The sequence below is a fragment of the Lissotriton helveticus genome, chromosome 10 (assembly GCF_964261635.1).
Source record: "Lissotriton helveticus chromosome 10, aLisHel1.1, whole genome shotgun sequence".
Classification (NCBI taxonomy): domain Eukaryota; kingdom Metazoa; phylum Chordata; class Amphibia; order Caudata; family Salamandridae; genus Lissotriton; species Lissotriton helveticus.
Window position 1 is genome coordinate 30,152,879 of NC_136071.1, and position 12,119 is coordinate 30,164,997.

The 12,119-nt window shown below is 47.1% G+C and overlaps 1 protein-coding gene across 3 annotated transcripts in view; it reads right to left on the reverse strand.

Annotated features, from left to right (window-relative positions):
- Nucleotides 1-11,718, reverse strand: part of OTUD5 (OTU deubiquitinase 5) — a 267,799-nt gene extending 256,081 nt beyond the window's left edge. For all 3 annotated transcript variants that reach the window (XM_078664655.1, XM_078664654.1, XM_078664656.1), the window contains exon 1: nt 11,163-11,718. In XM_078664655.1, coding sequence (XP_078520781.1) covers nt 11,163-11,582 — 420 coding nt within the window. In that variant the 5' untranslated portion in view covers nt 11,583-11,718. The remainder of the gene's footprint in view (nt 1-11,162) is intronic.
- Nucleotides 11,719-12,119: the final 401 nt, after the last annotated feature.

The window sequence follows — 12,119 nt, forward strand, 5'->3', positions numbered from 1 at the left end:
AGGTACAGCATCTTGGTAAAGCATCATGGGGCAGAAAAAAGGGCGAAGGGAAGGGCTCTAAAGTCGTATCACTGGCCGTCCCAGGCAAATTGTAGAAATTTCAGGTGAGGCAGGAAAATGGTTATCGAGAGGTACATGCCTTTCAGGTTGAGACAGACCATCCAATCAGTCTCTGAGGAGGCCTCCATTTTGAAACGGTGATAGAGGATCCAGCCGTTGAACTCCCATAGATTAGTGATAAAAAATGAACCGCCCCCTTAGTTACCACAAAGATGTTGCTGCAGAACCCGAAGGGATCGGAACAAGAAAGCCAAATGGCCTCTTTCTGTAACAGATGGAGGATGCCTTCTTGAATTAAGGACTGATCTTGTTGGGAAAAATAAAGAGGTTGGGGCGGGCGGTGGGGGTTGATCTGGAGTCCCATAGATCTCGATAATGTAGTCTGAGGTTGTCTCCAATACCCATGATTCATGCCCAAGGGATCTCTAGTTGGAGAGAAAAAGCCCCGTCCTGCCCCCACAGATAACAGATGATGGATGAAGAAGGCTAAGGTGCCCGAACCTGAGATGTAATTTCCTTTAGAAAATAAGGAGCCCCATCTCATTTGTAACGCCCCTGGCTCTGTTGGAGTAGAGGGTGGTTCTCGAAGAATCAGCATGGTTGCAGCCTCTGTTGCGGAAGGGCCCTGTTGGTTCTGAAGGCCGGATGAACACCCTCTATATCAGCCAGCCCGGACAAAAAGGTTCCGATTATGAAACACCCTGCAGAGAGATGACTGGCCCTTGGCAAGAACAGTCAATGTGTAGAAGAATGTGCCCGGATCCTTTACAAACAAGTTCCTGAAGGGAAGGCTGTTGGCTTTTGGGACTGTCTCTACGGTGGCCAGTGCAGTCAATTTGGGATACATTCTTATGAGGACAGATCATCTGCGTTCAACTGTACTTGCGAATATGGCCGTGGACAGCCAGCAACCGTAGGATGCAGAGCCCAGTCGAAAGAGCAGAGATTAATAATGGAGTCTAGGTCGATGTCCAAAGAATTTGGAGGTTCCAGGGGCAGTGAGAGGAAAGGTTTGGACTTGTGGGCCGGAGAATCGTCCAAGTTGGATGTGAGCCTCATCAGTGTCAGCATTTTTTGGCGGCAAAGGGAATGCAGTATCACTACAGAAGGACTCCAGAATGGAGTATGCGTGGTTCGGGAGGCCAGGTCTGAGAGACGCGTGCCATGGTATCTGATATGTTTGGGTAACGGTCTTCTTGCATGTGTGCTGGGAGCCTGAGATTGTAGCGAGTGTAGGGTCATGGGAGGGTACCATAATATGCCCGTTTAGAGCATGTTTTTGTAAATGATGGGTTAAAGGCTGAAAAGCCACTGCCAGGACTCTAGTTACTAATACAAAAAATTCCCTGAGCACTCAAAATCAGTAAAGGAATGTCCATATAAATCCTTCTTCGAGAAATGTAAAGGTTCAGTCGGAACAGTCAGGTACGTATTATCTTCCAAAATTGTTTTATTTCAATGTTCCAATTTGAAATCCAGAGAAAACAGCTTCAATCCAAAGATGAACAGCCAACACTTGTTTCGTCTTGCTTAAATCTAGCATTTGACTCCTTCAGGGCTCTTGTAATGTCTGATCTTCTGGTCAATGTTCCTTCACATTGTACACTCAACCCAAGTCAAACTAAATTCCTCATATGCAGAAATAAATCCCTGAATACCCCGTCTCATTCAAGACTTAGGGCCATATGTATCAAGGCCAAATGGGTTTGCAAACGCCGAAATTCGCAGAAACCCACAGATTGAAAAGTTGTGTTGCACGTGCAAAAAGCGCAACCTACCCCTCCCTGAAGTTTATTGCGACTTCGCCATGGCGTAATGTGCTCATCTTTGTCTAGAACTTTAAGGGTCTTGGTCAGAAACTGTGCACATCTCACACCCCGCAGATTTGTGGTCTTTGGGTAGACAGGTTTTGCTGAGACCCTTTGACTATCCTTCTGGGATAACTTGTGGTGGCACTTAGGGCAAAACGTAAAGAAGGCATTCTCCATCGCTCTGTAGGCATATGTCTGATGTTATTGTGCGATATACCACCAGAAAGCAAACAGCATCTAACCTGTGTTTGTTTGGGGGGGGGGGCATGTGAGACCCAATTTCTGGATGGTGGACTACTACACAGCATATAAACCAAGAAAACATTCATTCTGCAAAACCCGAAGTCTCCCTTGTGCATGGTCAGCGCAAATGCTATTTATTCAATGATATACCCTCTTACAAGGTTTAGAATAGACTTCAAAAACCACTTTGATAGCAGATCCTGATTATGAACTTCACACTCAAGGGGTCAAGAGCAAGCAGACAGGCACTTTTGAAGTATACTGCGGCGGGAGGTCTTTTTCATGCTGGTGCACAGACCTAGGGATATGTACAGTGTATGCAGTGCTAGATTCTCACTTTCTCCGAGTGACTGGCTGTGGCAATTGACACTATACATGCGAATTATTACAAAGAACTACGGCATCAAATGCTCCACATATAGCGTGCTGAAAGCTGTACAGTGCTATTCCTCACTTGTTCCTCAGCAGTTAGGTCGATGGGTACATGTAGAGGACATTCAGTATTAGTACCTCCCTTTGCCCTTTCACAGTAATCTGTCCAGGAAAGAAGTTCAAACATCAATACTGCACTATCCCTTCACACACGAAAAGTCTATAGAAACCGGTTTGACAATCCTCACCCACTCCACACTGACAAAGTTCATGGAGCCATATGACAACTACTGTAGTTTGCTCTTAAGTATCCAGGTATGAGTATTAACAGTAAACATTAATGTGGCCCCTAACTGCCAAAGCTTTATTAGGAGTAAAATATTTAAGAGGGGAGTAGAAGGGTTTGAATTGCCCAACGGAATGAACAATGACCAGAGATTACTTTAAAATGCTCAGCAGCTGAATTCCAATGTTTGCTAGCTTGGAAAGAGAACGCTCAGCACCAAGGTTCAGATGAGTACAGGGTCAGTCCCTTATTTTTACCTATACAAGTGAACTTCACAAGCAAGTAGACATAAACCATCTTCTCCACCAACATTAGTCCGGAACCAAACCTGCAACAAGCATAGATGAAGCCAAGATTAGGGAAGAGCTCCTGAACAGCGGTTATATTCCTCTGCCTCTCCCTACGACATAGCTGAACAAATAATGCTTTTGGAAAAGCAGTAAACTTCATCTAGCGTATCCGGGACTACTATGCTTTTCAAACATCTCTCACCAATCACAGCCAACTATCTGGCCCAGGTGAGTTGAATTGTCTGAATGCTAAGTGTTGTGTACTGTACACAAAGGATCATACTTCTCTTGTCTATTGTATGCCTCAAGGCAAAACTCCTTAAGAAATACCAAGTGAACTTTCAAACGCACACTGATCACAATCAGACAAAAGGCCAGGCAATTTAACATTAACTCATGTATGGACCATGTGTTCCACTGGATGAAGGAGCTAAAGCAGCAATTTTGGTCCAGGAAGTAACCGACGTTTGAATGGCTTTTATTAAGCGTTTAGATCATGCTTTACCTAACACGGTCTTCGTTGTCACTGTTTTGGCACTAAATGCACTCGAGGGTATAACAGAGGGGTAGACCCTAGAAAGGATGCCTGCCATTTCCAACAACCACCTCTCAGTTTAAGCATACCAACACATTATTTGTCTCAATTTTCATGTATTTTTCGGCTGCTTGTGTTAAGAGGCCAGGTAAGAGATTGTGGTGCTTTCGAACACATTTCATAGTTGTCAGGGATCTGTTCCCCAGATTGTGTGGTTCTACACCAGATGAACCTGAAAAATACAAAAACAGGAGCTTCTGTGTGCTTGCTAAAAACTGAACAGAGGCACTGTTAACCATTGTCTAACAAACATGGAAGCAGAACGCTAGCAACCCCCTGCTTGCACCTCCATACACGATAAAGTTATGTAAGATACCAGTTGAAAGAAATGCTGAAGAGGACTACAACTTCAGGCCTAATATAATAACAGTACGTGGGGGGGGCTTGACATTACTCAGCATAATGTATTTTTAAGTAACCAAGATTCAAGTCATCTAAAATTAATATGTAGGATTTAGTCTTTAGGGATATATGATTGGAACGTATCTAGCATTCACTTTTTTCTATTCACCTTGCTTGCTTAATTATGGAGCTAATGGCCCACATTAATTGCAGATGAACAGAATACACATTATAAACCACTTCCAAGGGCCAAAGCAGTTATTAGAGACCCTAAGGTCTAGCCCTATAATGAGGGAGCGGCTCTCCAACAGCCGTAAACAGAGGATTATGTTGCCATTAGAACCTTCCACTCAGATGACAGTATGTTGCAAAATAAAGAGTGAGTGACAGAAAAGCAAGCATTGTAAAAATAAAATATAAAGAAGAGGGTTCAAGGGGCTTGGGGAGAAAGGGGGGTCTGCATCATCACCTGTAGAGATTTTCTTACAGGTTTGCCTAACTCCTAAAAAGTGTACCCACATGAGACACCTCAGTCTTCCTTCTGTTAGATTTCTTACGGTCCTAAAGGAATCTGAGTTTTTTCTACCAAATGTTTTAGAGAATCCATAAAGACTTCTCTTCTAGTGGCCACCAGGCCTCACTCTTTCAGAAACTTTAGCATGAGCCTGCTGCTACTTTCCAATCTTTCGTTTGCTTCCCCTCACGTCCACTTCCCCTCCCAAAGTTATTGTAACTCTCTAGTCTACACCAAAAAGTCTTCTCATTACTCCAAACAATCAGGTGGAGCTGAAACCATGTCTTGACACGTGCTTACTACTGCAACATAATGTACACTGCCAAGCAACTACAACCCTCCATTCCCATTCAACATCTTTAAATCCAATCTACCAATAAGCTTTCAAAACAATTGCGAATTCCTAGGAATAAAAGGCATTAAGTCATAAGTCAAATGTTTTTGTAGAGCGCACAATTCACCTTTCGGTCTCAGGGCGCTTAGCAGTACAGAACAACCACCATGACAGAGACTAGGTACTGGTGATGCAATTAATTATTTTGGGAAAAGCCATGTTTTTAGATTTTTTTCTAAACGACTGGTGGTTGGTGATTAACATGAGATGGGGGTAGTTTATTCCAGAGTTGAGGAGCCACATAGGAAAAGGACCGACATCCATTACGCGATGTCTGAGCTCTTGGCTGAACCAGGAGAGAGTTTTTGTACTTTATCTTAATGATCTAGTAGGACGATACCAGACCAGCTTTTTTTGCAAGGTATGAGGGTCCGGTGCTGTAAAGGAGTTTGTGGGTCAGACTTAGTACTTTAAAATGGCTTCTCTGGCGGATTGTCAACCAGTGCAGTTTCTTGAGACTTGAGGTGGAGGCTGATCTAGGGGGCAACCCCAGCACCAGTCTCGCCGCACATTCTGCAGCGTTTGTAATTTAGAGAGTAGACACTCTTGATTGTTGCAAACAGAGCGTTGCCGTAATCCAGGCGACTTATAATTAGACCTTGCACCAGTGGCTTTCTGGTTTCTAAAGGTAAACATTTACATTTTTTTCACAATTTATGCATGATCCCATAACAGACGCCGGATAGTTGACTGATATGGGTTTTCATAGAGAGAGAACAGTATCATGATTCCCAGGCCGCGTACCACCTCCTTAGGTACGGGGCAGGATCCCAATTCTAGGGGTCGCCAATCCTGTGCCCAGACTTCATTAGCGTTACCAAACAGAATAATTTCCGTTTTACTGCAGTTGAGTTGGAGTTTGTTGTCACACATCCATTTGCTGATGTCAATCATACACTCTCTAAATCTGGCACAGGTTTAAGAAAAATCAGAGTTGCAGGCGATAACCACTTGAGTGTTGTCGGCATACGACACTGTTGTGAAACCATATGATTTGATTATATTGGCCAACTGGGTTAGATATATGTTAAATAACTTGGGGCTAAGGATTGACCCCTGGGGCACTCCTACTGTAAGAGGCCGACTACTAGATACGAGAGTGTCGACCTTAATGGAGGTAAGGCGATCCGCAAGATAATTTTCGAACCAGGATAGGGCCTTACCTCTGACACCTATCTCCCACAGCCGATGTTTCAGGATGCTGTGGGAGATGGTATCAAAGGCAGCTGACAAATCCAGTAGAACAAGAATTGCAGAATCGCCTTTATCTAGTGTAAGTCTAATGTTATCCACGATCTCCATGACAGCTGTTTCTGTGCCATGGGCGGCGCGGAACCCCGACTGGGAGGGGCCCAGAAGCTAATGCGTATCAATGTAGGAGGTGAGACGCTTGTTCACCAAGTTTTCCAATACTTTCCCAAAGTAGGGAAGTAAAGAAAAAAAACGGTAGTTGGTAGGGAGAGTGGGGTCACTGGAGTTTTTTTTTTTTTAAATAGGCTTGACCAGAGCGTGCTTCCAACTACTAGGTATAAGGACTAGCTCAAAGGAGGTGTTAAAAGATATTAGTAAGGGAGCTGGCCAGCAGCGGAAGTATCTCCTTGCAATTCCGGGGAGACAAAAGGTCGGTAGGGGAACCAGATTTAATTTTCATAAGGCCTTCCAGAACTTCAGAGGTGGTCGTGGGATCAAATTCTGTAAGATATGGTGCATTCGAGGCTACATTAACGGTGAGATTTGAAGGAGGATTGTTACCGTTTTGTAGTGAGTCTTGGCTGATATCCGGAAATGCTGAATAGATTAATTTAATTTTGTTCTCAAACTAGGAAGACAACGAGTTTACCCATTCCAGAGTAGGGATAAATACTGATTGTTCCACCTGGGGAGCAGTAAATTAATTCAGTAATTTATAAAGCTCTTTACTTGAATGGGCCGCTTTATTTATTCTTTGAGTGAGGTAAAGTTTTTTAGCCAATTTTATATTTTTTATATAATTAGAGTGTGCCAGTTTATAATTCTCACGATTCTCGAGTGTTCTGATTTTCCTCCACAGGCGTTCTGCTAATCAGCTTTTCTTTTTTTAGGGCAGCAGTGAACCAAGGGGACGCAATGGTTTTTGATTTTACACTGGTTTCAGGTATAATTTTATCCAGAGTTTCCCCAATGGAGGTCTCTAACTGGGTTAGCATTTGTTCAACCTTGTTAGATTGTTCAGTAAGAGGTTTAAAGTGAGTCGAAAAAGCCTCCAGGGTCATTTTACGCCAAGGTCGGATTAAAGCTGTTTTTTATGGTTTCTAAGACTCGACCCATTTGGTTTAGGAAAACTGAATTTTAAAAGAAAATGATCAGTCCAGATCATTGATAGCGGAGCTTCGTTGATTAGTTTAGGCAGATTGGTGAAAATGAAGTCCACGGTGTGTCCGGCCTGGTGTGTTGGTCCAGTTACCCTTTGAGTAAGACCTAAGGTTTCCATAGTGGTGATCAGGTGGCTGGTGTCTGGGTCTAGGGATAATTCTGCATGATGATTAAAATCTAATAAAATAAAATTATCCGTTGCCAACACACGTGAAGCTATAATTTCTAAAAGATTATTAACAAATTTGGACTCCCGGTGGGTCTATATACCAGGGCTGCTCTCCCCAATTTAACCTTTTAAGCTTCATATTAATAATCAGTACTTCGAACATGGGGTTAGAAAAAGATTCTAACATGATCTCAATGGGGGCTTTGGCTGCTACTGCAATGCCTCCTCCTCGATTTCCTTCTCTATCCCGCCTTATCAAATGATATTCCTGGGGGAAAGCAATGGTTATATCTGGTGAGGCTTGGCTGTGTAGCCATGTTTCAGTGAAGAAACAGATATCCGGTTTTTCACTCACTAGAAGGCTCCACAGCTCAAGTGCATGTTTTGGTATTGATCTGGTGTTGATATACAAAGCTGAGAGGAGTTTGGCCTCCATTTTAGTGTTAGAACTCGACTTTTCAAGGGAATTGGCTCTGAATATAATTTGCGGATGGATCTTAGTCTTAGTTGTAAGGCGTGGGAGTTCTTTTGAAAAATGAGATGGTGCGGGTAGGGTCTCCTGTTTTGCTAAAGTGTTACGAGTGTTTAAGGAGATTAACTCCTGTCTGGTGTAATGCAACATAATAAAGAAACAACACACTTACCCAAGAGGCGTAAATATTAAACCAGGGGTCTGGGCGGCATTAAATATGGAATGCACCAACATCGAACATGTGATCTGAACTCAATCATAAGCGATTCTAGAAATTCCATTAGAAACCAGCTTTTCTGCCTGGCTTTCAAACGAATTCCAGCTGGGTGGTCCAAAGGTCACAACTAAAAAAATTACGTAACACCTTTTTCCATTTCGCCTGCCCTGACCGCAACATTTCCTCTAATAAATCTATACCTTTTTTCCCATCCTCAGCACTATGAAGTAGACAAAATGCAGCAGGATTAACTTTTGAAAATCTTTAAATAAGTAATGCAAAGTCTTGACTCATCTATAGGAGGGAACTCTTAAACATGGGGACCAGTGCAGTGCTCAATGGCCTATGTGCCTACGGATTAGAACGCAACTCTCAGTACTTTAAAACCGTATATGCAGTATCCATAGCTTTAGGTGCAACTGTTGGGGGGGTCTTCCTTTTGATGGTCTGCATGTGTTGCAGATTCTAAAACAGACAGGAGGCGAGAGCTGGGTTGGCACCATTAAAAAAGTAAACCTTAGACAGAAAGAGTGTCATAATTGCTGAAAGTCAATGTGAAAAAGAACAGGAGCCCAAAGACACGATTTATGGTGTAGAGCTAAAAAAAAAAATTCAGTTTTCACATCCTTCTACATGGGAGGCCCTACTGCTGCTTTGGTGTCCAGAAGGACTCCCAAGTTCCTTACTAGAAATACAGTGGACCAGAGAAAAAGCTGAGGAGTTCATGTTTCTAGACACAAAAAGCATGGCTTTACCTTAAGCACCATATATACTATTTGTGATGGATTTAGATTAAGGAATTACAGCTCACTCAATCAAGTAAACCGGAATCGAAATAGTTTTGTTCTAAGTCGTTGGTGCAAAAAAGGTACGAGTAGCATACTATCCTACAACTGATTATAATAAAAAAAAACACCATCAAGGAAGGATTCAGGTAATTGGCTAGATTTTTAGATGTGGACAATTAAACAAGGCCACAGAGATGTGGTCTGTGGCATTCGACAATGCGTCTTATACAGGGAGTTTGGGAAGGTACAAACTAAAATGTCTACCTACACCAGGGACTCCCGAGCCTCACCTGCTCCACTGTGACAGGATCCCCTGTAATGTCCATCCAATGCCAGACAAGCCAGTACATGTAAGGGGCCAGTACATGTAAGGGGACACAACATGACACGTCCACCTATAAGAACGCCCGAGCCTCACCCGCTTAATGGTGAAATGATCCCCCCGTGAAGGATATCCAGCACCACACACGCTAGTACACGTAAGGAGTCACATGACATATCCACCTATGATACCCCAACCCCCCCCCCACCCCTACCACCAACGAGCCTCATCAGCTCCACGGTGACAGATCCCTTGTACAGGCTATTCAGTACCACACAGGCCAGTACATGTAAGGGGGCACAACATGACACGTCCACCTATAATAACCACCGAACCTCACCCCTTCTTCATGGTGGAATGGTCCCCTGTGAAGACTATGCAGTACCACACAGACCATTACATGTAAGGAGGCATATGACACATCCACCTATGATACCTCTGCCCCCCCCCCCTTGCCTCATAAGCTCCACGGCGACAGATCCCTTGTAAAGGCTTTTCAGTACCACACAGGCCAGTACATGTAAGGGGGCACAACATGACACGTCCACCTATGATAACCCCCATCAATCACCTGCTGCGCCAAGGTGACAGGTCCCTTGTACAGGCTATTCAGTACCACACAGGCCAGTACATGTAAGGGGGCACAACATGACACGTCCACCTATAATAACCACCGAACCTCACCCCTTCTTCATGGTGGCATGGTCCCCTGTGAAGGCTATGCAGTACCACACAGACCATTACATGTAAGGAGGCATATGACATATCCACCTATGATACCTCTGCCCCCCCACCTTGCCTCAAGCTCCACGGCGACAGATCCCTTGTAAAGGCTTTTCAGTACCACACAGGCCAGTACATGTAAGGGGGCACAACATGACACGTCCACTTACAATAACCCCCATCCATCAAGTGCTCGAAGGTGACAGATCCCTTGTGAAAGATGTCCAGTACCACACACGCCAGTACATGTAAGGAGGCACATGACATATCCACCTATGATACCCCAACCCCCCCCCCACCCCTACCACCAACGAGCCTCATCAGCTCCACGGTGACAGATCCCTTGTACAGGCTATTCAGTACCACACAGGCCAGTACATGTAAGGGGGCACAACATGACACGTCCACCTATAATAACCACCGAACCTCACCCCTTCTTCATGGTGGAATGGTCCCCTGTGAAGACTATGCAGTACCACACAGACCATTACATGTAAGGAGGCATATGACACATCCACCTATGATACCTCTGCCCCCCCCCCCCTTGCCTCATAAGCTCCACGGCGACAGATCCCTTGTAAAGGCTTTTCAGTACCACACAGGCCAGTACATGTAAGGGGGCACAACATGACACGTCCACCTATGATAACCCCCATCAATCACCTGCTGCGCCAAGGTGACAGGTCCCTTGTACAGGCTATTCAGTACCACACAGGCCAGTACATGTAAGGGGGCACAACATGACACGTCCACCTATAATAACCACCGAACCTCACCCCTTCTTCATGGTGGCATGGTCCCCTGTGAAGGCTATGCAGTACCACACAGACCATTACATGTAAGGAGGCATATGACATATCCACCTATGATACCTCTGCCCCCCCACCTTGCCTCAAGCTCCACGGCGACAGATCCCTTGTAAAGGCTTTTCAGTACCACACAGGCCAGTACATGTAAGGGGGCACAACATGACACGTCCACTTACAATAACCCCCATCCATCAAGTGCTCGAAGGTGACAGATCCCTTGTGAAAGATGTCCAGTACCACACACGCCAGTACATGTAAGGAGGCACATGACATATCCACCTATGATACCCCTGCCCCCCTCCCCAGTGACGGATCCCCTGTGAAGGCCATCCAGTACCACACAGACCAGCACATGCACCGGGACACACACTGACACTTCCCCCTACAAACCCCCGAGCCTCACCTGCTCGACGGTGGCCGGGTCCATGGCCTCCACGCGGGCCGCCGCCGTCTCGTACTCATCCTCGCTGTTGTAGCCGGCGCCCCCCTCCTCCTCGAGCTGCTGGGGGCTGGCTCCGCCGGTGCCCACCCCCTGCTGCTGCTGCCGCCGCTGCCTCTTGCTGTGCCCGGGCCCGGAGCAGCAGCCTCCTCCTCCGCCCCCGACTCCGTCTCCCTGGCCGGCCCCGCCGGAGCCCCCCACCGAGGCCCCTCCGCCCGCCGAGGCCTGCTGCCCGCCCGTGACCGGGCCCCAGCGCGGCGGCGGGGAGACCCGGGAGCGGGCGGAGCCGCGGGGGTGGGCCTCGGGGCCGCCTCCGCCCGAGCCCCCGCCGCCCCGCTCCCCCTCCTCGGCGGCCGCCGGCTTCTTCTTGGGGAGGATGGTCATGGCGCGCGGTCAGCGGCGCCCTGAGGTATCCGCTAGGACCGGGACCGAGGCCGTGGCCTTCCAGCCGGCGCGCGCCGCCGCCAACCGTCAGAGCCGCGCGCCGCCGCCAACTCCCGGCTCCACACGCGCGCCGTCGCCGCACCCGCGCCCTGCCCGGCGCGCGCTGTCACTGCTGACAACACCCCCCCTGCCCGCCCGTCCGCCGCGCGCCGCTCTCCGAGCTGTCTGCCCCCTGACCTCCTCGGGGCGCGCGAGCAGCCCGTCACACTGTCCTCGCGCACCCGTGTCACGCGCGCCGCTGACGCCGCCGGTGCACGCCTCGCTGCCCTCCAGGAGCCCTCTTCCCTCCCCCCCGCTACGGCCCCTTTGTTCTCTATCTGCCGCCCCCCACCACCCGCTGTTTCCCCTCGGACTAGACTACCGGGAGTTGGAAGGGGGAAGGAAGACTGCAAGAATATCAACAAACAGCTGACGGGCCGGCCGCGCTGACGTCACGTCCGGCGCGAGCGTCAACGCGTCCCTTAGATGGACTCTGTT